Below are 26,576 nucleotides of genomic sequence, written 5' to 3'. Positions count from 1 at the left end.
AAAACGTAGGCCTCTACCTTGGTGGCAGTTCCTGGACATAAGTTTGATTTTCAAAGTTAGGAAATAGATATGTGTGCGTGTGTGTATGTGTGTGCAGAATTAGCACATGTGAGTTGGATACCATTCCCCTAACTCTACAGGTGAATACACTGACAGTCAGATAGCTTAACTGACCTGACAAAGGCAAAACAGCCAGGTATGTAGTAGGCTAAGATTAAACCAGGGTAGTAAGGTTCCAAAGCCCATGCCTTTCCCACTGGGTGGGGCTGCTTCTTTTGACCTTCATTTTCATAATCCCCTCAATTTTAACCCAATAATAGATCAGCCCTAGCTTCAGGAGAAGCTGAAGAGCAACTTGCTTGCCTTTATGTCTAGAGTCATGGCAACCACTTGAGACCCTGAGATAAAGAACAGAAGGATAAAAAGTCTCAAGTCTAAAGATGGCAGCCGTTGTTGAGTGCTGATCCACTTCTGGACTGTCATGTACAAGTTACAAAACGGCAGGTCTAGCAAGATCTCATGTTTGTAAAGAAAGTATATAGGTCTCTTGATGAGTATTCATGAAAAAAGTTAGAAAGGACACGTAACTGAAACTGCTAGCTTTCTCCTAATACTTACTCTCTCCTTTGGCTATAGTAGTAGTTTCTGAGCTGGGCTCATGGTTGCATGGCTCAATACTATATTTTCCAGGCTCCCTTGCAGCTAGATGTGACCAGGGATGAAGTTCTGGCCAATGGGATGGGAACAGAAGTGATTTTTTAACTTCTAGCTCACGTCCTTAAAGGATGGCGATTTGCCAGTTTCCTCTTGTGCATCAGGCTGTCTGGGCTGTGCCTATGGTAGCAGCCATCTTGGAGAAGACAAGTGAGAGGATGGTAGAGCAACAAGATGGAAGGAGTCTGGGTCGCTGGGAGGCCTTTCAGAGAGAAACTCTGTGTTAGCCGTGGATGCCTCCCTCCAAATTGAGCCATGGGACATATTTAAACATGTGCCCTGTCTACACCACAGTTCCTTTGGGTCCTTGTGGAGCGGAAACTATATCCTAACTACTATAGAAAGACATTGCTATGTTCACAGTGGTTCTCACTGAGTAGTGAGAGTATGCGTAGGTTTTTTTTGTTGTTACATAAACAGTAAGTGTAAAATAAAAGTTGGGAACTTACAAACAAACAGGCATGTCATCATACAGAGCTCTCATACATCATACAGGGCTCTCATACATCTCCCCACCACCAAATGTTGCATTGTTGTGAAACATTTGTTACAAACTATGAAAGAACATTGTCAAAATATTGCTACTAATTATAGCCCATATCTTACATTTGGTGTATTTTCCCTCAACCTACCTGATTATTAACATCCTATATTATTAGCATGATATACTTGTTATAGTTCATGAGACAATGTTCTCATATTTGTCCTGCTAACAACAGTCCATGTTCCACCACAGGATTCCCTGTGCTTACAGCCCCATGCTTTGTACAGTCCATTCAAAGTGTACATTCAGTGGCTCTCATTTTCATTACAGAGTTGTGCCGTCATCACCACAGTCAATTTTAGATTGTTTTTATTTTGAGAGGATGAATAGTGTTTATTGTATTTTTATTATTTTTAACACTTAAAGCACTTTGAGTTTTTTGAAATAAGAATGCACTACATCTAGAGTTAGAAAAACACGATAAAAGGAAATGCATCATAGTTTACAAAGCAATTTTTTAAAAACTTTTTTTCCCTATGATCACTCTTTTTTAAACAAATGTTACATTAAAAAAATATAAGAAGTTCCCATATACCCCCACACCTCTCACCTCACTCCTCCCACATCAACAACTCCCCCTACCACCATCACGGCACACTCACTCCCCCCACCACCATCACGGCACACTCACTCCCCCCACCACCTCCACGGCACACTCATTGCTCTTGGCGAACACTCCCCGGAGCCCCGCTGCACCACGTGGATAACAGTCCACATTGTAGATTACACTTTCCCCAGTCCACCCAGTGGGTTATGGCAGGATATATAATGTCCAGCATCTGTCCCTTCAACATCATTCAGGACAACTCCAAGTCCCGAAAATGCCCGCATATCACACCTCTTCTTCCCTCTCCCTGCCCCCAGCAACTACCGTGGCCACTTTTGCCACATCAGTGCTAGAATTTCTTCCAAAGTAATTTTAAACCCATTTAAATTTTTGACCTGTGAGGTGGGTAGGTCAGGCACGAGGAAACCCATTTTTAGATAAGGAAACTGAGATACTGAAAGGTTAAGGTGTTGCTGATGTCGCCCGGGCAGGAATTAGAAGAGCTAGGATGGACTCCAGGTAGCTGACAAGCCCGCTCCAGCCCACATCAGACTGCTGTTCCCACATGCACAAAGGGGACCCACCTGTGCAGGTGAATCCATCACCTTCATAATTCAGGTTACACTCACACGTGTTGTTCTCCTTACAGACGGCATGGGTTGAACAAGGAGGAGTGCACACTGGGGTCAGCACTGCAAAGGAAAGGGCCACCATTCAGCCTGCTCCTGTGGTGTGAAGATTTGGGACCCACAGAAGGGTTTTCCCCAAGTCTCCCTAAGGTCTGCTACTGTGTTTTACAAGCACCCTCTTACAGTTGGAAAATGGAGGGATTTGCTAAAGTCCCTTCTGACCTAGAGATCCTGAGATTTGAGAATCACTCTTTTATATTAAGGCATTATCTCTGCCCCATTCTCCAGATTAAAATGCACATATGTTACCTGTAGGGGCAACCAGTTGAAATTTTACACCCCCAAACTCACTAGCAGGCATTATGCTGACTAGTGACTCTCTGACCCTAAGGGCATGGAGTTCCCGCCCGAAGTGGTTAAATTGGGGGAGAAAGTCTAAGACCTCTGGGAGCACAAATGGCGCTTTGGTGATTGGACTGGCAGGAAGGCTTGTGGGGGCTGGGGGTTCTCCTGCTGGGTTAACAGGCAGCCTGAGGCCACAGGAGGTGGGAGGTTAGGCAGAAAGGGGTGGGAGTGGGAGGAATTGAAGCTGACAGTGCTGTTGGAATTCTTGAAACCGCCGGTTGCATAGGGAGAGTTCAGTCATGCTTTTTGACTTCAGTAAGACTGAAATGACAGTGATGCAACAATGGAAAATTCAACTTTCACATCTCAGACACGTAGGGCTTTGGGTATGAGGAAGACCCCAGAAAACTTATTGCTTGGTAGCAATGAAGATTGTGAGGACTCTGATCAAGGAAAGGATAATGGCACCTACTGATTTGAATGCCCATATATATTCGGCACTTCAAAAACATGGTCTCAGACCCTCACAGCAATTCTGCAAAGTGTGTGGTATTTACTCCTTTTTAAGATGAGCAAATCAAGCCTCAGAGAGGCTAAGGCCATTCATTTAGTTGAGGAACAGAATCAAGGATCAGACCCTGGTCTTTGGGACTCCCAAAACTGCATTTTCCATTAAACCACTGGGCCCCTGCATGTGTAAACAACAAACATCCGGGTGCCACCCCTGCCTGATCCTGCGATTCTTCTCCCAAGGCAGGTCCTTTCACGGTTGCACAGGAGGACACACTGGTTTCTGGGTTGGAGTTAAATCTCTTCATCTAGTTTTCCTTAATGTCGCCAAACCTCTTGAGGCCCAGGGTCAAGTATCCAAATCATCTTTCCATGTGTTAATGGAAACACCTGCTTTGGGGCTTTTTTCAGGTGTCACTCAGCATTCTCTGTTGGGTGCCTTGGGTGCTGTCTGCCTCAACCCACTCCGATCACGCCCATGACAGACCTGCCTGAGTGTCACAGAAGTGGCCGGTCCAACCCGTTTCACAAAGGCACTGTCCGGAGCCTGTGATCCCATCATCACACTGTCCGTGGTCTGAGCAGCCACAGGCTGGAAAGTAAAATGGGGAGTCATCAATGCTTGGTGATCAGGGATCAAAATCAAACCAACAGGCCCATGAATCCCCTGTCCATTGTGTGTTTTCAGTGTGGGAGGCACGCGTTGAGTGCCACAGTCATTGGTTCATTTATCCATCCATTCAAGCCTTAAAAAAATAATGTGTTCAGGACATATCATGGGCCAGACACTACGGGCAGTGAAGTTACAGTGGACAAATAAGATCCAGATAAGGCCCCTGTTCTCATGGAGCTTACAGTCTAGGAGGCTACCGCTGTTGAACATGAACTTAGAAATGCAATGAGTGGTATAAATGCAGAGCAGAGGGTAGGTAAGGATAGGGTTTGTGATGGGGGAGATAGAGAAAAATCTGCGAACTTCTGACAAGTCTCCAATTTAACAGCCAAATCTTCACAGAAGACACTAATACTACCACTTCTGGACGCTTCTAGCACTACCACTGGAGCTCAAGGTGCCATTAACTCTTGCCTAGAGTGTTGAATTAGCTTCCCCCAAAGGTCACCCTGCATCTGCTCTTGTCCTACAGTGTATTCTCTTCCGGGCAGTTAGAGAGAGACTTTTAAATCTGCCCATGACATACCCAGTTTGCAATTCTCCAATGCCTCTGTCACATTTAGTATAGACTCTGAAGACCTTTTGCCTGGTCAAGAGGCTTCTACATGACCTGGTTCCTAGTGACCTGTGGATTTCATCTCCTTCCTCTCTTCTTTTTCCTAGCCCACTCCATCCAGCTATCCTGGCCTTCTTGCTGGGGTGTGCATGCTAAGCCTGTTTCTGCCTCAGGCCTTTGCATATACTCATAGCTGGGAAAGCCATTCCCCTGTGTGCGCTGCCCAGGACAGTAGCCTCTAGCCACAGGTCTCTACTTAAAAATTTAAACTAGTTAAAGTTCACAATTCAGTTCTTCAGCCAAACATTTTAAGTGCTCAGTGGTAGCTACCATTCAGACAATAGAGGTATGGGCCATTTCTAGCCTCGCTGAAAGTTTGATTGGACTGCACTGCTCTTCTTTAATTTTGTTGCTGTAGTGTTCATGTTTCCTCCCTTTGAATGTAAACTCCTTGTTTTTTCCCCCCTTACCACTGTATCCCTGGAACTTAGAACAATTCCTAGCTTTTAAGCAAGTCACTTAATCTCTTTGTGCCTTGATGTTCTCATCTGTTAAGTGATGATATTAATAGTACCTGTTTCAAAGGGTTGTGATGGAAATGATTCAAATAGGTAAACATATATGCCTGGCACATAGTAGGCACTCAATAATGTTAACTGTCAATATGAGGAAGAACTCAATAAATACCTGCTGTTTGAATTACCAAATGAATGCTGTTCAGCCACAGCTCGCCTTTGGGACAGCTGGGGATGTGAGTTTCACTTCTAGAGGCAAGGGCTCTTTCAGAGGATAGAAACTGGAAATACATGCACAAGGGGAGAGGCAAGTAGGGCAGACAGAGGGAGGTAGGAGGCCAGGAGAAAGGGGAAGGAGGATGCTTGCAGGTCAGGCAAATGGTGAGGATGAGGACAGGAGCACACGGCTAACACCCAGGGAAGGGGTCACATACGCTGACAATCAGGCCCGAATCTCCCGGGCCAGCACAGCTCACACGCCGTCCCGTTGAAGCCCATGTTGCATTTACACTCTCCTGTGGCCGCGTAGTCGTCGAGGCAGACGCCCCGGTTGCTACACGGGTTATCCGGTCCTCCAGGACAGGCTAGAAGAGATGAAACAGCCGTGACTCAGCAGTCTGCCCAGATCAGGAGCAGCTCAGTGTCTTTGTAAGTGGTGCTGCTAAGCCGCGCACAGCTGGGGATTCTGACAAGCTTTAGCCCAGGTGGACCACTGCCCAGGGGACACACCCATGCTGTGGCGCTGGGTGTTCAGGGCAAGCCAGTGGCCCATGGAATATGAGCTTAGATGTATCTGATATGATTCTACCTTGGCAGGATGATATACTGAACTGTGCATGGTATTTTGGGGTGGGGGTGGGGTGTTGGGAGACTTGGGAGACCTGGGTTTAAGTAGATCTGGACTAAATAATGAACTTGCTCTGGGTGTCAGTTTCTTAACTCTAAATAATAATAATAATAATAATAATAATAAAACAATAATTGTTACGGATTGAATTGGGTCTCCCATAAAGATATGGTCAACTCCTAACCCCTGTCCTGTGAATATGACCCTATTTGGAAATAGGGACCTTTGAGGATGTTATTAGTTAAGGTGAAGCCTGAATCCAGCATGACCGGTCCATTTAAGAGAGACAGAGGAGGAGATGGCCATGTGATGGAGGCAGGGATTGAATTACGCTGCTACAAGCCAAGGAATGCCATGAATTGCTGGCCACACCCAAGAAGCCAGGAAAGAGGCATAGAACAGATCCTCTCTCTTAAGAGTGACTTGCCAACACCTTGACTTCTAGCCTGCAGAACTGTGAGGCAATTCATTTCTGCTGTTTAAGCCAGTTTGTGGCACTTTGTTACAGCAGCCCTGATAAACTAAGATCATCATCGTCATCATCATCATCCCCCAAGACCTACACACAGAATTATTCTGAGGATCAAATGAGGTAATATAACTGAGCGCAATTTGAAAATGGAAAGTGCTGAGCAAATAGAAAGGATGGTACTGATGTTTTTGACTGGTCTGCATGTCAGTGATGGAGGGCGGAGGCAGGGTGATTGCATGGACTCCTAGACTCAAATTTTCTCCACTTGGCCACAATGAGTGGGGCACAAATGAATTTATATGGCTATGAGTCTCCAAAAAGAACTGGAAGGTTATCAGAGGGGTTGCCCTTATGCACACCTGAGCAGTGTCCCAGAGACAGATAAAGTAGATACAACCCCAGGTATTGGTTCTTCTGAGGGCAGGGCTACAGAGACCCACAGGTTCTATGGTCATGGCAGATGGAGTTCAGTGCCATGTCAGTTGGCCCTGCTTTGGAGTTTGTGTTTCTGTGTGATGGAGCTGGACTCAGATGTGATCTTTGTCCACAAGCCTCTCCTGTTACTTTTACCAGAACTGCAGTTGGTGCTGGGGTTTAATGTATACCCAGGGGACTTGAATCTCTGGACTGACCATGTGACATTCAGGCCCTGAGCCTCAACAGACTTGCAACTCCTACACTCTGATTTATTGGACTTACCCCACTCAGCTAACATGGAAGTGAAGAAGGTCAACCACCACACCAGGGAGCCAAGAGTGCTTACAACTGAAAGCAGGAGAATTGCATCCAGCATCCATGTGGAATCTAAGCCCCCTCTTGTTATAGATGTGGAGTGGACACAACCATTCTAAGGTCCACAGGATGGAGAAATAGAGTATGGATTAGAGTGGACTTACTGATATTTATGAACTGTTGTGATTAGTAATCGAAGAAAATGTGGCATTGGTGTGGAGAAAGTGGCCATGGTGGATGCTGGGGGTAGGGAGTGGGAGGAAGAGATGTGATGTGGGGGCATTTTCGGGACTTGGAGTTGTCCTGGGTGGTGCTGCAAGGACAGTTACCGGACATTGTATGTCCTCCCATGGCCTACTGGGTGGACTGTGTGAGAGTGTGGGCTATGATGTGGACCATTGACCATGAGGTGCAGCGGTGCTCAGAGATGTATTCACCAAATGCAATGAATGTCTCATGATGATGGAGGAGGTTGTTGTTATGGGGGGAGACGTTGGGTGAGGGGGGTGGGGGGTATATGGGGACCTCATATTTTTGGAATGTAACATTAAAAAAATAAAGACAAAAAACAAAAACAAATGCAAGGCACTTGGAGAGAGATGCAGGACTTTGGGCTTGCTTCTTATCCTCTCTGTGCCTCCATTTTCTCATCTATAAAATGGAGATAACAATGGAAACACTTTCTAGGGGTTGTTTGGAGCATTAAATGACTTGATAAATAAGTGATTTACATGGGAAGGAGACACTCAATGAAAGTGCCTAGTTAGAACAATGCATGTCCCGTGGGAAGTGCCACATAAGCATCTGTTTTGATGCTGGCACTGATGTTGAGGTATCACTGGTAGAAGTCACATCTAGGCACAGAAGTTTCAGGACGGGCCTAAACTTCATTTAGGAGAGGAATCCTTTTCCGGAGAGGTAATGGAGGCAGGGTGATGTCATACATCCCATAATGGGAACTTTCAAGAAATTTTAGTCCACATTTCTATCAGCATATTGCCCTGCCAAGGTAGAATCATATCAGGTGCATTTAAGCCCCTATGTTTATCAATATCATGGCTATTGCCAAGCAGGAAAAACAAAATATGTGTTGCTTTGGGTACCATGGGAAAATGTCTATGCTATTAAGATAAACAAAAAAGCAAAATCTACAATTACAGTATTCCAACGGTAGACACTCGACACCAAAATATGCCAAAAAAAAGAAAAGTTGAAGGAAAGGTAGAAAACTCTTCAGAGTCATTGCTTTTATAGGGAGTTATTAAGAGCAACACCCCCATCCATTTCCCCGCCTTTCATAATTGCAGAGGAGGGAAGAAGCGCCCTCACCCTGACAGTCTAGCCCAAAGTACCCCTTGCAGCACTTGGGGAGCTGCATCACCATGGTACACTGCTGCCGGCAGCCTTCCACTTTCCTCATGAAGGGCAGGCTGAAGAAACACTTTTGCTTCACACCCTAAAGGGCAGAAATAAACAAACCCTTAGATATCTGCTCCACAGACTTGGCCCAAGCCAGAAATGTGACTTTCAAAGGCCAAGAGCCCTTTATAAGTGAATTCTTTTCTTAGAGGAGTCAATAGGCAAATGGTAGAAGCAACTGGAAAGGGAGGGGACTCAGAGCAAGAGTCCACAGGAAGATTTCTGCCCAGTCATAAGAGGAAAGGATTTTCTGACCCTTGGAGGTACATGCAAATGGTGTGGTTGTGGGGTAAGGGTAGGGGCTGGGGTAGAGATTCTCATCAAGGAAGGGGTAGCAGTTTGTGGAACCCAGAAAATCATGTCCTTAGAGTGAATCCATTCCTGTTCATGTAAACCTATTGTAGGTGGGACATTTCGATTAAATTACTTCAGCTAAGGGCCTTTGATTAGATTGCATGATCCAGGGTAGGTTTTAATCCTCTTACTGAGTCCTTTATAAATGCAGGAATAAAATGCTGCAGACACTGGAAAAGCTGCAGAGACAGAGAGGAACCTAGACACTGAGAGAAAGCCCTGGGAGCCAGAAACTGAAATCAATAGAACACAGAGGCTGAGAGGAAGCCACTTTAGCCAAAGCTGAAAGCAGTGAGGCCTGAGGGAGAGGGGAGAGACTAGTAGATGCCACCATGTGCCCAACTGCTCACAGCCGCAGCTCAGGTAGACAGCATCTCCTGATGGTGCCTTGGTCTGGACACGTTCACAGCTGCAGAACTGTAAGCATGTAAGTTAATAAATGCCCGCTGTAAAACCCAACCCATTCCTGGTGTATTGCTTTGGCAGCCTTTAGCAAACTAAAACAGAAATGGTGTGTTCATGCGTGGCAAAGCCCCAAATCATCAGCAGGGAGTATAAGAGTTTCATTTTGTTGCATAGAGATGATTTTGTTAGATGTTTTACTTAGAGTGGAAAGGGCTTGGCTTTGGAACCAGTAATAATAGGTAATATTTAATGAGTGAATACTATATCACATTTTAAAATTACTTTTCCTAATAACCTATTACAGAATTGTTATTAGCTTCATTTTACAGAGCGAAAACTGATCAATTATGTGACTTGTCAAAGATTACCTACTGGAATTTGATTTCACACCTGGTAACTCTAAACCTCATTGCTCTAACCATTATTCTACATTGCCTTCTGGGTCTCGTCCTAGCTTTGTTCCTTACTACTGTGTAGCCCTTGGTTGATTGGTACCCTCTCTGAGACTCATTTTCTCATAAGTAAAGTGGAAGCAGTAATAGCTTCCTTCCAGTGTTACAATAAGGAAAAGGGATAATGTGTATAAAGGCCTACTACAAAGCCTGGGACAAGGACAACAGCCAAGAAAATGTAGCTGTTATTTTTGTAATTATCTTTGAACTCTCTTCAGCATCTATAATCCCATGATTTTTCTAGGCAGATCCTGAAAGGTGGGTAGAGCCCTGACAGGTTGCCCTGACTGAGAATGGCCATCTCTGACCCTGTTATCTTGGTGGAAAGAATGACATACAGTTATACAACACAACCACACACACACACACACACACACACACACACACACACACATACTGACACATACCAGAAGACTGGAGTCTGATAATGAAAAAAAACCTATTGCTCTCTAAACGTTATCATTGCATTCACAATTACCTGTGGTTTACTCCGTGCTGGGCATCTGGGAGTATTGACACAGCTCCCACAATCCCCCTAGTGTGCAAGAAAAGAAACACTTAAACATTTAGAATATTGAAAAATACAAGGAAATACCCCTGGTCAATACCTTGATGGGTTGATCTACAACTTATTAATCTTGATTAAGAATATGCTAGTTATCAAGACATAAAAACAGAACCCTCTAGACCTTTGCCATGGAGAATTCTGAAAGCCTGGCTTGGACCTCAGCTCCTTGGTTTAGTTCTTTGAGGGGAAAAGTTCCCTGTTATAAAGAGGCAGACCAGGGCAGTGGCATCCAGGCATACGTATAGTGGCAGTGAGAAATATGGATGCAATTGTCAGATAAATTAGCTCTGATAATTTTGGCCAATCACTTATGCTCTTTGGTCCTAGATTTCTGATCCATAAAATAGGGATAATAATCATCAAATGAAACAATATGTATGACTATACTTTGGAAATTATAAAGACCATTTCTCTTATAGCAGAAGGGACAATTGATTTCATCTCCTACTTAGGGTGACTGGTATCCTAAAAATTTGGGATATTTATTGAATGTCTACTAGGTGCCAGGTACTGGCATCAGCTGGTGACACACTTTTATATGTAAAGTCACTTCATGTCTCTGAGACTCAATTTCCAAATCCACAAAATAGAGTTGATGATAACTTCTTCCAACGATTACTGTGGGAGTAAGATGAGCACTGAACATCTGTCCCAAAGCTCACAAAATGGGAGCTGGATGGATGAGTGTGAAACGTGAAAATGCCTAGCACGGTGCCTAGACCCGGGTAGAGCTTCAGCCAATATTATTAAATGAATGAAGGGGTAAGTGTGTGGAGGTGTGGGTGGCATATAATATTATGACTGAACTATATGACATTGCCATTTTTGTAGGTGAAAAATTGTCAACGATGACAATTTCATATGGTTTAATGGGGCAGACAGTAAAAAACTGTTGAATGAATGAGTGAATGGCTGAATGGCTGGATAGATTTGTATGATGAGCGAATGAATGGGTGGGGAGGTTCATGGATAAGTGAGAGTGTGAGGTCTGGGTAGGGCTAAGGAGACTTTTGTTGGTTCTGAAGCTGAAGAACCACTGCATTGCTATTTGGCCCTGAAATCTCTCTGGTCCTGGGCTAGCTGAGGTCACAACAAACAGGGTCCATGCTGGATGGTGAGGACAGCTCCTTGGACCAAGGTTCACTTAATACAGTGTTTGGGGGACTGACCGAGACATTGAACGTTGTGAAAGTGTCACAGTGGCCCCCTAGGGTAGGGTCGATCAGCACACAGTCAATGCCATAGGCCACGCCCAGGTCAAACAGGAGCCCCCGCTGCACTATTCTGCACCTTTGATCGTTCAGGAAGAGCTCGCCCTGAAAGAGAGAGAGGGGAGAGTCAATGGTCCTTCCCAGACTTTTCTCCCCAAGACATATAATGTGACCAGCACCTGTGAGACTCAGAAAGAACCAAAACATAATGCTAGTGAACTCTACGTGCATGTGGGTTAAGTACCGTTTTAAGCGCTTGACTTAGGCCAATTCTTTTAATCCTCAAGACAACGCTACAGGTGTAGATACTCTTCTAAGTATCTCCATTTTACAGATGAGGAAGCTGAGGCAGTGAGGGGCTACGAAACTTGCCCAAGGTCATGCGGATAATGAGGGGAGGTGCAAGAGTTCACACCCAGTGGCCTCTGAGCACACAGTTTTTGCCACGGCAACCAAAGCTGAATCAGTGGCAGTGGGGGTGAGGGGATGGAGCAGGGACCGCCTGGCTGGGGTTCAGGATAAGCTTTGCTGATGTAGCTACTTCATTTGTAGTAACCGAGTTTTCTTATTTAGAAAAGAGAAAGGGTCTGGCATAACTGTCTTCCCAGGATATACAAGTTATGATGATAACTTCCTTTTGCATGTGCACTGTGCTTTTGGTACACTATTTCACTTAATGCTTGCAAAAGCCTGAGGCTTCCTTCCTGAAGTCACACAGTTAGTTATTTCATGGATTTGCCAAGATGTTAAATGCTTTTAGAAATTTCTGTAAGAAGAACAATAATAAATCTCAGCCTCTAAGGATGGGATGGCGATAGTGTGATTCAGTGGAAAGAACACCTGCTAACTGTGCTTAAAGTCCTACTTCTTCAACTTACTGTGTAACCGTGGGCAAGGCCTTGAACCTCTCTGAGATTTTTTTTTTTTAACCAGGTACATAGGGTTAATAATTCCTAAGGCACAGGATTGTTATAAAGATCAAACTAAATGTATCTTACAAAGAGCTTGGAAAGCTCTATCAGTATACAGAATGAGCAGTGGACATTCTTATTATATGTCTCCTCTGATAGGTTTCCATTTGGTCTATGTTGATAGCACAGCTGATCTCAAGAGTGTAAGTACATTGGGATAACTTTCCAGGGGTTGGAATGTAAAGATGTTAATTCTCCTTAAATTCAGCTGTAAATTCAATGCAGTTCTATTCCAAACCCAAAGAGATTCTGGTCAAAAGATGAAAGCAGGACTGAAAGCAGAGACTCGAATAGGTATTTGTACACCATTATTCATAATAGCCCAAAGGTGGAAGCAACCCAAGTGTCCATCAACAGATGAATGGGTAAACAAAATGTGGTATACAAATGATGGAACATTATTCAGCAGGAAAAAGGAATGAAGTACTGATATATGCAACAACATGGATAACCTTGAAGACATCATGTTGAGTGAAGTAAGCCAGGCACAGGGGGACAAATATTGTATGATTTCACTTATATGAAATAACTGGAATATGGAAATTCATAGCACCAGAAAGAGGATTACAGGTTACCAGGGGCAGGGGGAGGAGGAATGAGGAGTTATTACTTAATGGGTGCAGAGTTTCTGTTTGGGGTGATGGAAAAGATTTGGCAATAGATGGTGGCATATTTTGGCTGTGAATATTGCCACTGAATTATAAACATGTGAAAGTGGGTAAAATGGGAAATACAATGCTGTAAATGTACTACACAAAATTTTTTTAAAGTAAAAAAATAATTAAAGGAAAAAATAAGAGGAAATAAAAAAGAGATGAAAACTGAATATTTTATGGAACTTTTCAGAAGTCTCCTTAAAGAGAATTGACTCATCTGGGAGATGCATCCCTTTTGCCCTTTTTCATTCTTCCTTCCTGAAAATGAAAATAGTGACTGGAGCTCCAGCAGCCATGTTGGGCCTTGATGTGACTTGAGGCTGGAACCAGGTGCTGCAGAACAGAAAGTCAGAAGATCTGCCCAAGGTACTACCTGATGACCCCTGGGATGGTTACCACCAGATTTCTTTTACAAGAGAGAATAAATCCCTGTGTATTTAAATCACTGTCATTTTTGATTTTCCATTATAAGGAGTTGCACTAATCCTGTCAGATGCATTCATCATATGGAATTAAGGGAAAATACAATTGTTCAGGAACTAGCCAGGGAAGGAGAAGATTGCAAACTTGCTCTTTGTTGGCTGATCTAGGTAGATACAGCCCAGAGCTCGCTCTGACTGCCAAGAGAGAGGTCTTGGGGTGAGGCCACTGTGGGACTGGGAAGGAAGAGAAAAGAATGACAGTTCTCTTATTTGCTTCAGGGCAGAGTCTCACACTGGAAAAGAAATGCTTTACCAAAAAAAAAGTCAACTGAAAGCTGCTCTCCAGAAGTAAGGGAGATCTTGGCACCTACCATCAGGGCTTGGCAGGCCAGGATTTATGAGGGTTTCCATGGCCACTTACATACCCTCAGTGGACACACTCCTTTGTTGTCAATGGAGGGAAAGAGACGAACATCTCCTTAAAAGGGCAGTGGTTGTGGGAATGGTTTGTTGTTAAGGCGTTCCCAAACCCCACCTGGGTGAAGATACTCACGATGTCACTGCCAGCTCCGCACTTCACACTCAGATCTGAACCTTGCAGTGTTTTCCAGGCAGCAGATCTGGGGAGATCCACTGCCAAAACCTGTAGAAGCAAGGGTGCCACATTAATACCCCATATTCTGGGTAGAAAAAAGGTCCAAAGGAACTTTGCCAACAAACCAAATTCAGACGCAAGTTTTTCCAAGAGTCCTAATATTTCCAGTTTTAAAATGACAGTAGAGACACTCAATAGGAAGAATAATCATGGCATGGGCAGTCTAGGAGGTTTGGAAATGCCTTCTGTAGAGAAAGTCTCAGTCAGCTGGGCTGGTTTTAATTGTCCTTCCATTTCCCATCTATGCTGGGGAGTCCATGGATGATACTGTCTTGGTACATGACAGACCAGTAGGCCAGATGCTGGGAAATGGCATAGCAACTGTGAATGAATTGAAGCTAAGGCTTTCGACACTCTTGAATTTGACAGACTTACTCTTGAACAAATAGGGCCCTGGTTGAGGATCCAGGGTGATAGGTTTTTAGCAAGAGCCGCCATGTTTCCACATGACCTTATTTCCTTGATCACAATTGATTGACTCAGGGATAAAGGACTACTCTTAGCTGGATTAGTCAGTTCTCTGCCTAGAAATTTTGAAAGTTTATATCTAGAGAAATTTGGGAGCTGTTGTCAGTAGCCTTTTTCTATGTGAACTGGGAAAGAGAATAGGCTGAACTACAGTAAGAGGGAAGAGTGATGCTTTTGGGTATTGGCTAAAGTTAATAATAATAATAATAACAATAATAAAAAAAACACAATAATAATGGCAGACCCAAGAATCAGAATCATGCCTGGCATGTAGTAGGGCACCCAGAAGGTCTCTGATTTCCTCCTCCAGGTGGCCTGTAGAAGGCTGGATGGGCAGTACCACTTGTTCTGCCTTAAAGATACTAAGGAAAGCTTGGAGACGTCTCCATCTGCCCTAGGAACTTTCATTCCCAGCAGCATCTCCAAGAGTTGGTTACTCCTCTGCTTACTGCTTCCTCCTACCTCACTCAGGGATCTGGGATCCCTTTTCATACCAGCATCTTCCTCAATGATTCCACTGAAGATGGTGTCTTGAAGATCTCAAATGACCTGTTTGCCAAGTTCTTTCACCTTTTCATTGTATTCAGTTCTTGGATCTTTTTGAGATATTCCAGACTGCTGACAATCCCCTTTTTGAAACCATTTGCTACCCGGGCTTCGAAGGCATTGTTTATTTTCTGTCTACCTTTCTGACATTGCCAACAAGCCTTCCTTCTCCTCTCCTTTAAATGGGGGTCCCTGTTGCCCCTTTGTTCACAGTCTAGCTTGGTGATCTAATCTTTCCTTGGTTCAACTGTAGCATCACACATGTCCTACTCATCTATTTCTAGTGCTCCAGAGCAGTCTACTCAATGTGGTGCTTTGTGCTGAGTAGCCACTCAAAGATTTCTTGAATGAAGTTGGTGTCTAAAAGGGATCGGTTTACTATGGACAGTCAGAGAAGAACACAGTGGGGTGGGGATGCTCAGGCCTGTCTCCCATCAGGGAGGCGGAGATGCACTGACTGTTCCTGGCCTGAGCTGTCTCAGTTATTACTCCTGGGCCACCCCTGCCCTCACTGTCAGTCTGAAAACAAAATACCTTGGAATCTCGGATCACGTGGAACTTCAAGTACTCCTTCAGCTTGTCCTTGTTGTCTTGGCTGAACAGGAAATCCTGTTGTTGAGTGGGTAGGGCTTGGAAAGCTTGGTCCGTGGGCCAGAAGAGAGTGACTGGGGTGTGGATGGGATCTGTGATAACACTCAGCAAGCCTGCGTCCTGAAACACAGGGAGTCAGCTCTGCCTGGAGTATGTACTTGCAGCACAGCAAAGCCCAGCAATGTAGGCAGAGAGCCTCCCAGGTCAAGGAAGTCAGGGGGGTTCCCTACTCTATGTACCAACTTGTGGTTTATGGGTAACCCCTGTTGGTTCAGGGGTAACCCATTCAGAAGCTTGGCCTTTCTGCCTCACATTTTCTTAGAGAGCAAAATAAAATCAAATTCTGGGCTTTTGTTACTAGGAAAGTAAACTTTAGTGACTCCCTTTTCTTTGTTACTTCTCCTACCCAAATATTTTAATTCTAGATGACCAGGCTAGCATTTTTCTCCTATTTCATTTTTTAAAGGAAGTCCACAAAACTGAGATACTTCTGTATATTTATAAAGTTTCTAGATCATACATACTTGGAAAGAAATTGCCAGATGAATGAGGAAGAATTATTCTGAGAGCCTACTATATTGTCTGGATGCACCACATACATTAAAAAAAATATCTTTCCAATAACCCTATGAAGAAGGCCTTATCATCCCCTTTTATTGAGACCCAGAGGCCCATGCTAATCCCATGAAATCCAGACCCTGATGCACAGGTGTGGGGGTGACGATAAGGTTTTGGGGTTGGGTGGGCAGGTAAAGATTATTATCTGAAACATCCCTGGAGATTCTGAATACCCATTTTTATAAAGATCCCCCGGGAGTTGGAGACCCAGACCCTCTTAGGAGCTGCTGGTCTAATGCACAGGTTGACAGACTGTTGTGGGAAACCCCAGGGATCTTAGAGCCCTTCAGGGTGGGGGGTGGGCAGGGAGCCTCAGAAGGACCCTCAGCCTGTTTCTCCTTGATTCTCCTCTGCAATCTTTTGTTTGAACAAAAAGCTTCTCTACCCAGTTAGTGGGAACAGTCTCTGAAATCAGAAAGATATGATTTTGATTCCCATATCCAGCTGTCTCGTGGGCACACATTTCCTAGCCCTCCGCCTCAGCGTCACCATGTCTGCAATGGAGCTGGTGACGCCTACTTCCTAGGCTCGTGGGAAGGACCCGCTCCCAGATGTGAAGCACCCAGTACAGGCAGCGGTACAACCTAGTTCCTCTCCTCGCTCCCAACCTCAAATACTTTAATTTCTAACTCAGTCAGTGTACATTACATATCAGAACAAACCATACCATGATTTGAGAATAGAGTGGGAGAGAATGACGGTGCTTTCCAGAAAATGAGGGCTTCCCCACACAGATCCCACAACTGCTGGCCAGTGCCAAAATAAAACAAAACAACAAAAAGGCTGGTTATCCCCCCGGTCAACTTTCCCCCTCAGTTTTTACCTGTATTAAGCTGCTAAATTTGTTGTAGCCTTGGTTTAGTGCCACTGTCGTAAGATTTTGCTGCAAAGACAATAAGAATGGGAATCAGGTCTTTCCTCATATAATTCACAAGGCACTTTAACCAAAGGTCAACTGAATTAACAAAAGAAAATAATGCAGCCTTTATTATAGCTTGGCTCACTACCACACTCTCCAGCTCCATTCTACCCATGCCTTTTTGCATTATAGAGAAAGGAAAGCTAAGCACTGCATTTTCCCAGACTCCCTTGCAGCTTGGGTAAGGCATGTTGGTAAAAAGAAACAACAGGAGGTGGTAGCAGCTGCTAATAGGTAAAAAAGTTCTTCTGGCAAGCACAAGGGTGCCTGGTCTCTACTGTCCCAGGTGGTAAGACTAGAGACTGGAGGTAGTGGCAGAACTGTTACAACCACAACAGCCCTGTGGAGAGGTTAGGAGGGTTCTAACGGAGGGTATTTTCTCCTTGAACTGCTTTGTTCTCTGCTGTGAAGCATTTGGGTCAGGCTTTGGTCTTCCAAGAGATCTGGCGATGCACCAGATATCTCAAGAAACTCCTTTTTGTTTAAGCAAGGCATAGCGGATTCTGTTGTTGCAGTAAAGAACCCTGACCCAAACTAACAGATAACAATAAAAGTTAAAATGTCTTTTCCCTCAGTGGAGAAAGAACTTTACTCCAGATTTAGATTTAATGATCTCTTTTCTCTCAACACCCCTCTCTCCATCCACCAAATCTATGCAAGTCCACCAGCCCTTGTAGACGCTAAAAAAAAAAAAAAAATCCATTAATCTATTTAAAATAGGCCTTTACTTATATACTTCTTATCAAGAATAAAATTTACTAGGCTTTTAATGATAGCTTGAGATTGAAGCATCAAAATTAAAATGCTCCAAAATGAATCTTCAAAACCAGAATTGAGATAATGTATTATGTGTCACCCCATGTTGAGAATATGCCAGCTAGTTTACCCACCAGAATCCTTCCAGAGACATCTTTGGGGGTGATAATCAAGTTTTGGGGAGAGAGCAATTTGTCTATGATGTGGATGATTCCATTGGTACTGATGGTATCACTGAATATGATCTTTGCTTTGTTATTTAAATACACTGTGTCCTGAGATTGACCAAAAAAGAAAAAAAAAAAGGAATGAGCACAAAGAGAAATAGACACAAAATTGCTTCTTATAAAATGCCTCATCAACACGTAAAATCATCATGAAAGTGAAGGTTTAAGTAGAGCTGTGGGCAAAATCCAAAGATCCAAGTTACTTGAGTGTATTTTATTATGATTATAAAAAGAAAAACAGAGAAAAGAAGTAATTTTCACTTGATGAAATAGTAAATAATATATAATTGACTGAGACAGTCATTTCACTATGATTCTCAAATTTGAATTAAACAGATCAAAATTGGCTTCTCTTCTGCATATGTTCTCTATATCACCACCCCACACTTTTTTTTTCCCTTTGCCATGTATTCTACAGCCATCATTTGCTTCTCCATTGCTGGGAGGGATGGCACCGGCATAGCCAAATGGCTGTGATGGAAAGCTTTCATCCCTTTCCAGCTTCTAACCAATGTCACCAAAAGCAGTTCCATTGACTACCTGGGGCTGCCCTGACTCTGAATTTGAATTCCAGCCCTAGTGTTTACTAGTTGAGTGACCTTACACAAGTTACTTAACCCCTGTGAGCTCAGTTTCTTTATTTGTAAATTGGGGATAACAATGGTATCTATATTATGGGGATGTTCTGGGGATTAAATAAGTTGGCACATATCAGATGCGTAGAATAGTCATTGGCATATAGAAACCCCTCACATGTTGTTGTTGTCATTATTATTATTACTGGTATCACTGTAAGGAAGAGGAGGAGAGCGAGCCCAAGGAAAATGGGTACCTTCCTGAGGTGGCCTCGCTTACCTGAGAGACGGAGAGGACAATTGACTCCCCTTGCAGGGAAGTAACATTTGGGGTCTGCTTTAGGTTTTCCAGAAGCAGCTGGTGGCAGGCAACTATGTGATACCGAATAATCTGGGACATTAAGCCTTGTTCGTTCCACCCTACAATCTGCAACAGAAGATCAGGGAATCCCAGTCAGAGCTAGGACCCTTTTGTTCCAAACTCCTTTTTTGCTCTCCTCCCTTCTATCCTCTCCCTTGCCCTTCTCTCCCTTCCCAAATCCTGGTAAGTAGACAATCAGGTTTGGCTCATGGTCAGAGTTACAAGTAGAAGTGGCTCTCAGGAAAGAGGGAGAGAGTAGTCACAGTTCTTTTTCTTCCTCCATTGTAGAATCTCACTCAGAGTGGGAAGGAACTCAGAGTTGCTCTGGTTCAGCACTTGCCAACACATCTTCCAAAGACCACAAGTCCTGTGAGATACCACTTGGAGAAAGAGTTTCTTGTGAAATATGCTGGGAAACACTGCATGGTACATCCGCCTCTTAGAGAAGCAACAGAAGTACAGAAGGGCCAAAACTTATGATGCTTCTCCTTTTATAAATCAAAAATACAAACAACATTTACCATAACATTAAGTATACTAAAAAGTCCACAGAGTTCTCATTGTTTCACAATAACTCCTTTGATGCTTTTTTTGGTGAATATCATATATCAAAATATTTCATAATATATTTTTGTGCCTGTGGGAGCTTGAGTCTTTTGTGGACCCCAGAAAATCCGTTCTTAAAGATACTCCATATTTGTGCATGTAAACCTACTTGATTAAATTACTTTAGTTAAGGGCCTTTGATTAGATTGTATGATCCAGGGTAGGTCTTAATCCTCTTACTGGAGTTCTTTATGAATGGAAGAATAAAAAGTTACAGGCACAGAAAAAAGCTGCAGAGACAGAGAGTATCCCAGAAGCTGAGAGAGAAGGCCCCGGAAGCCAGAGCTGAAATTAACAGAACACAGAGGCTGAGTGGAAACCACTTTAGCCAGAAGCTGAAAGCAGCAAGGCCTGGAGGAGAGGGGAGAGATGAGTGGACACTGCCATGTGTCCCATCGCCTACAGCTGCAGCTCGGGGAGAACGCATCTCCTGATGATGCCTGATTTGGACACTTTCTTGGCCTCAGACCTGTAAGCTTATAAGTTAATAAATCGCCGTTGTAAAAGCCAGACCATTTCAGGCATATTGCTTTGGCAGCCTTTAGCAAACTAAAGCAGTACCCCTGCTTTGTGGCATCCAAAATGCCACAAAGAAGGGCAGTATGTGTAGTAGTTCAGATCACAGGTTCTGGGGCCAGATTTGAGTCCTAGGTCGTCCACTTCCTAGTCACGTGACCTTGGGAAAGTTACTCCCCTCAATGTCCTTGACTATAAAATTGTTCTAATAACCATTGGCTCACAGGGTTGTTGTGAGGACTGAGTGAGTTAATCTAGGTCAGGTACTTGGAACAGTGCCTAGAACACTCAATAAAGGCTAGCTATTATTTTATCATTATTAATGGATATCCAGCATGAAGTGTCCCAATAAATGTGGTAACAGTAAAGACCCTGAAAAGTCCTGCAGAAGAAAACCTACTTAAATCTTTTTAACCCAGGATTTTTATTTTTTAGTGAACCACTTAGGAATTATTGACCTTATCCAATCTCCTGCCCAGTTAGGAATGCCCTTTAGAATCTCAGGCCAGGGATTACCCAAATGCAAATGCTTCCTCCAACATGCAGAGCCTGCTCTGAAAGGCAGCCCCTTCCACTGCTGGTCATTTCCTCTTACCTTAAATCTCCTGCCCAGAAACATCCCGATGTTGGTTGAGAGTGAGGCTGAAAGATGGCGCACTATCCCCAAACCTCCTCTGCCTGTCCACCATCGTGTGCTTACCTGGGGCTCCTCATCAAAGGCTGCAGATAATGGGGCGAAGACCGTGAAGGGGCCTGGGCCAAGGAGGTCTCGTACAGAATGCTCCTATGGGAAGAAACATGGGTCCACATGCCACGTGCTTAATGTAAGTATAGGCAGAGGCTCAAAAAAATGGCAGAGAGAGTTGATAATGACTGGGTGGGAGATCTGATTTTTAGTCTTTAGATTTAAATTCAAACCCAGATTCTCTGTCATTGAAATAATGCTCCCTTCTTTTCTGGCTGTAAAATTAATGCACAATCATTATAGTAAAAACTTAAAAACAAAGCATAAAAAGAAAATAATAACTCCCCTTAATCTTACCACCTAGAAGTAACCCCTGTTGATTTCAGTATTCTTTTCCAGTGTTTCTTCCACATATAAATATTGTACATAATTGGAATAATAATACAAATGTAAATAGAAAGGTGATTTACTTAACTGTTGACACTGTCTTCTTGCCAGTTCTAAAATCATAGGGTTACCTATATTTTCTTCTAGTTATTTTTTTATGATTTTGTTCTTCTAGTTTTTATATTTTCTTCTTCAGTACAGCTGGAACTTAATTAAATATATGACTTGTGGAAAGATCTAACTTACTATTTTCACCCAAAGAATTGACCAATTGCCCCAGTAAAGCTTCTTTTTCCACTGGTACGCTGGGAGGCTTTTTATATACTACATTCTTATCTGTCCAGTGGGTCAGTGCAGCATTTGTTCCATATTTTTTATGTTGCCCACCTGAGGCTTGAGAGAGGAAGCCTATAAATGCCCAAAGACAGAGCCCACTCCAGAAAGCCAGGTCCCCAGATTTTCTTTTATCCCCATCAACTTCAGAGCTACAGGTTCATCCTGTATCTCGCTTGAGACCCAACTTTTATAGTTAAGACAGACACACACATTCTTACTTCCATCTCGAAGAAATACTGGGAAGTTTTGGGGTTCTTGGGAAGCTCCTGCAAACAAAGACAGAGTAGTTTCACTTAATACCCTTGAATTATGCAAAAGCACCACACAAGATTATCTCAGGATGATTTATCCAAGTCATGAGTCTCTGCCACTGCCCCCAGCTGGAAATCTGCAACAATGGACTCTTTCCAATCTCATCACTAAGCTCACAATGGATGTTCAGAATGACTATGTGGACTCACTGTCAGTTCCAAAATCCTTCTGGAATTACCATCTGATTTAACAAAGAGAGGTCCAGCCATTTCCAGGAGCCTCTGAGCTTTAAGAACATTTTAAAAAGTCCAAATATTTTAAAAATCAATTATAGGTTTATAGCAGATTTGGTTGTTCTGATAACCAGATCAGTCAAAATGTTCTCATCCTTCTCTAAGTCAAATAACGAACACTTATTTTAAAATAAGTGGAAACATGTAAGTATTATACAGCCTCATTTTCTATGTTCAGTACAGGTATATGCCTGTACACACACACACACATTCTTTTTTTTTTAAGATTTAAAAAAAAATTTCCCTCCCCCTCCCTCTCCCCCTCCCCCCAGTTGTCTGTTCTCTGTGTGCATTCACTGTGTGTTCTTCTGTAACCGCTTCTATCCTTAGCAGCAGCACTGGGAATCTGTGTTTCTTTTTGTTGCGTCACCTTGTGTCAGCTCTCCGTGGGTGCGGCGCTATTCTTGGGGGGCAGGCTGCACTTTCTTTCATGTTGGGTGGCTCTCCTTATGGGGCGCACTCCTGTGTGTGGGGCTCCCCTATGCGGGGGAAACCCCTGCGTGGCAGGGCACTCCTTGCGCGCATCAGCACTGTGCATGGGCCAGGTCCATACGGGTCAAGGAGGCCCGGGGTTTGAACCGCGAACCTCCCATGTGGTAGGCAGACGCCCTATCCATTGGGCCAAGTCCGCTTACTGCACACACATTCTAATAGCAATCTATATCAAGGTAATGCCCTTGGTTTATTGTGTGTTCTGTGCATTCTACACACTCCATCTCATTTAATATTTATAACAGCCTAATGAGGTTGGTACCATAATTATCTTCTTCTACAGATTAGAAAAATTGATGTATGGGGAGGAGATGTAATATGCTTAGAGTCACAGGGTTACTAACTGGTACTGCTGAATTCAAACCCAGGGGTGCCTGCTCCAGAATCACATTCTTTCCCATATCAAATGAATTTCCATGGGTAGATAAAATTTCTTTTCACTGCCAATTTATGAAAAAATAATTTTTCATTTTTATAAAATTTTCCATGTTACAAAGCTTTTACAAGTTCCTTTACTATTTGGATTCTCAGCACAGTTAGGGAAGAAAGATTTTACTTTATGGAGACAAGTCTTATTTTACCTGATAAATGTTGCCACGGCAGGTAAATCCATCCCCAATGTAGTTTGGCTTGCAAGTACAGGTTCTTTCTTCTCCAGTGTGATTGCAGATAGCAAATGGACTACAGCCGCCATTTTTCTGGTGAAATTTCCAATGGGAGGTCAAACCAGTTAGTTTGCCAGCTCTACTAATATTTGCAAAGCAATTCTGCATTAAAAGCCATGTCTTGTCTCACTCTCTAATCTTGACTAGTTTACATTATTTGCCCTTTCCTGAATTTGCCTTCCCATTCCATTATGGTGACAGGGGCCATCTTATTCACTCAGCCGTACATCTCAAGATGGCAGGGCCATCTGAGCAGATCTCTATCATCCCAGGTAATTAATGGTAAAGGGCCACATGAAGCAGATGTCTGTGAGTGACTCTAACAATAAGGGCTATCATAAATCAGAAACCTGACTGTCTATGTGCTAGGATGGCCAGGGGGTGGTGTCTTAGTTTTCCAGAGCTGTTATGGCAAATACCATGCAATGGGTTCTTTAAACAACAGGAATTTATTGTGTCGTGATTTTGGAGGCTAGAAGTCCAAAATCAAGGTCTCAACAGGCCATACTTTCTCCCAGAGTCTGTAGTGTTCTAGTGCTGGCTTGCCACAATCCTTGGAGTTCCTTGGCTTACATCTCTGCCTCTGTCACATGCCATCTGCTTCATCCTCTGGCATCTTCTGACTTCTGGTTTCTATTGACTTTCGGCTTCTACCTCTGTGCCCAATTCCCTTTGCTTTAAGGACCCCAGTCATATGGATTAAAACCCACCCTGATTCAACTTAACTTTACCTAAATAGTATCTTTGAAAATCCTGTTCACAAATGAGTCCACTAATAATATCTTCATCCTATTTACAAATGAATTCAAACCCATAGGAACAGGAGTTAGCACCTGGACACATCTTTTTTGGGGAACATGATTCAGTCCCCAACTGACAGCTTCTCAGAGGAGGTTTAACTTGGCCTTGAACTATGGCAAGGACTTGTGTAGGTGGCCAAGAGGGAAGAATTTTCCAGTTTGAGAGGTGGAATGTGGCTTTCAAAGGTTCCAATGGTCAGAATCATAATAGTAATCATAAAATCTAATATTTATTGGAAAACTGGCAAACAAGACTTTATAAATATGAGCTCATTTTATCCCCATGATTCCTTGAGGCAGAGATCATGATTCTGTCCATTTGCTAGAGAAAGAAACTGAGGCACAGAGAGGCCAAGATGCTTTACTAAGGCCTCACATCCAGTAGGTAATTGAGCTGGAATTCCAGCAGGGCCTGGCTGGGTCCCTGGCCTAAACTCTTAACAACAGCAGAAGCTTCTGGGAACCAGTGTTAGGCAGCTGGACAGAGAGGCTGCAGTCAGGTAAATGGTCTTTGATGTTAGGCTAAAGGATTATCTCCTTGAAGCAAAGGGGAGCTGCTAAGGGTGGCCACTGGAGGTTCTGAGGAGAGGGAGGGGAAACAACAGGTGTAATATGGGGGCATTTTCAGAACATTGGAATTTACACTGCAATGATGGATACATATTTTGTCATAACTTACAAAATGCTGCAGGACAGAGTATAAACTACAATGCAAACTATAATCCATGCTTAATGGCAATGCTCCAATACGTGTTCATCAATTGTAATAAATGTGCCATACTAATAAAGGATGTTGTTAATGTGGGAAAGTGTGGGAGGGGTAGGGAGTAGGGCATATGGGAATCCCCTATATTTTTTATGTAACATTTATGTAATCTAAAGTAATTTTTTAAAATAAAAAAGTGAAAAAAAAGACCATCTTTAAAAAGAGAGAAAAAAAGTAAAGATTTGGAATAGAGGACTAACTCAGGGAAGGCCCATTTTTGATCTTTGTTGGTGAGAATCAAGCACATATCACAAATCCATGGGTCTTGGGCCAGTATTATTAATAGTTCCATGAGTATTTTGTTTGTTTAGCCCAGTGTTTAGAGGTTTTTTTTTTTAAGTTACCATAATGCAAAACTTGGGAAAATTTATATAAAAGTTTATAAAATTTCCATCTTCTCTTAAAAAAACCTGGAAGCACTGCCAACACCGGACTGGCATTTCCAAGGGCAACATTTTTGTTGAAGCTCTACAGAAGTTGGCTCCCTGGAGCAGGCATTTTGCTCTGGGTCTTCCCATTGGTGTGCCTGGCCTGGCCCCTGATGGCCTGTAATATCATGACCTTGGAATTGAGTTAATCCCTAAGGGTAGCTGCACTGGGTTAAATGGTGCTCCACGAAATGCATGTCCACCTGGAACCTCAGAATGTGACCTTATTTGGAAATAGAGTCTTTGCAGATGTGATCAGTTAGGCTAAGAGGAGGTCATACTGGATTAGGGTGAGCACTATATCCAATATGACCCTTGTCCTTATAAGAAGTGGAGATTTGGATATAGACACACAGACATAGAGGCAAGATGTAAAGACAGAAGCCAAATTTGGGGTTATGCTGCTACCAGCCAAGGAATGCCTGGGGCTACCAGAAGCAGGATGAGGCAAAGAAGGATCTTCCCCTCGAAGCTTCTGAAGGAGCACAGCCCTGCCAACACCTTGATTTCCGACTTGTAGTCCCCAGACTGTGAGAGAATAAATTTCTGTTGTTGCACACCACCCAGTTTGTGGGGCTTTGCTGTGGCAGCCCTAAGAAATGAATACAATATCAAAGAATCTCCAGAATCTCCCAGGTCAGTTGTACCAGGAGACTTTGATCAAGACAAGGTGGCTTTTGTTTTAAAAAACTAAAGTGGCCAATGGATGATCTTCTGTTAAAGTAAACCTGGCCAGCTGTGATAGTTCCAAATCCTACTCCCTCTCCTTTCTGCAGCTTCTTCCTTATTGTCCCTACACAGTCATTTCAGATAGGAGACACTGTTCTGAAAAGTTTGCCAGACCAACACATGGTGGCTTGGAGAGAAAGGGCATTAATTGCAGGGTGTTGGTGTTCTCATGATGACACTGGAGGCTTTCAGGTGGGCGGTGATATAAAACAAGTGAGGAAGGCGTGTGGACTCTGGCCTCCTGTGAGGACCACTGCCTCTAGGGAGGAGCGAGCATGGCAAGAAGTGGGCTAAGAGTGTCAGGCAGACATGGGTTCAAGTTCTGGCTGTGTCATTTGCCATCTCTGTAAACTTGGGCAAAGA

The 26,576-nt window shown here is 43.4% G+C and overlaps 1 protein-coding gene across 2 annotated transcripts in view; it reads right to left on the bottom strand.

The window, feature by feature from the left end:
- The window catches only part of STAB2 (stabilin 2), a 171,593-nt gene that overhangs the window by 18,640 nt on the left and 126,377 nt on the right, over window positions 1-26,576 (bottom strand). For both annotated transcript variants that reach the window (XM_058308640.2, XM_058308641.2), the window contains 14 exons: window positions 23,407-23,523; window positions 22,007-22,054; window positions 21,081-21,164; window positions 19,178-19,324; window positions 18,230-18,370; window positions 17,244-17,303; window positions 15,746-15,922; window positions 14,096-14,185; window positions 11,452-11,598; window positions 10,193-10,249; window positions 8,414-8,540; window positions 5,468-5,617; window positions 3,777-3,881; window positions 2,390-2,497 (listed from right to left, as the gene is read on the bottom strand). In XM_058308640.2, the coding sequence (XP_058164623.1) occupies window positions 2,390-2,497; window positions 3,777-3,881; window positions 5,468-5,617; window positions 8,414-8,540; window positions 10,193-10,249; window positions 11,452-11,598; window positions 14,096-14,185; window positions 15,746-15,922; window positions 17,244-17,303; window positions 18,230-18,370; window positions 19,178-19,324; window positions 21,081-21,164; window positions 22,007-22,054; window positions 23,407-23,523 (1,558 nt within the window). The remainder of the gene's footprint in view (window positions 1-2,389; window positions 2,498-3,776; window positions 3,882-5,467; window positions 5,618-8,413; window positions 8,541-10,192; window positions 10,250-11,451; window positions 11,599-14,095; window positions 14,186-15,745; window positions 15,923-17,243; window positions 17,304-18,229; window positions 18,371-19,177; window positions 19,325-21,080; window positions 21,165-22,006; window positions 22,055-23,406; window positions 23,524-26,576) is intronic.

The sequence above is a fragment of the Dasypus novemcinctus genome, chromosome 12, assembly GCF_030445035.2.
Source record: "Dasypus novemcinctus isolate mDasNov1 chromosome 12, mDasNov1.1.hap2, whole genome shotgun sequence".
Taxonomy (NCBI): domain Eukaryota; kingdom Metazoa; phylum Chordata; class Mammalia; order Cingulata; family Dasypodidae; genus Dasypus; species Dasypus novemcinctus.
This window is presented reverse-complemented; position numbering and strand designations above follow the sequence as displayed.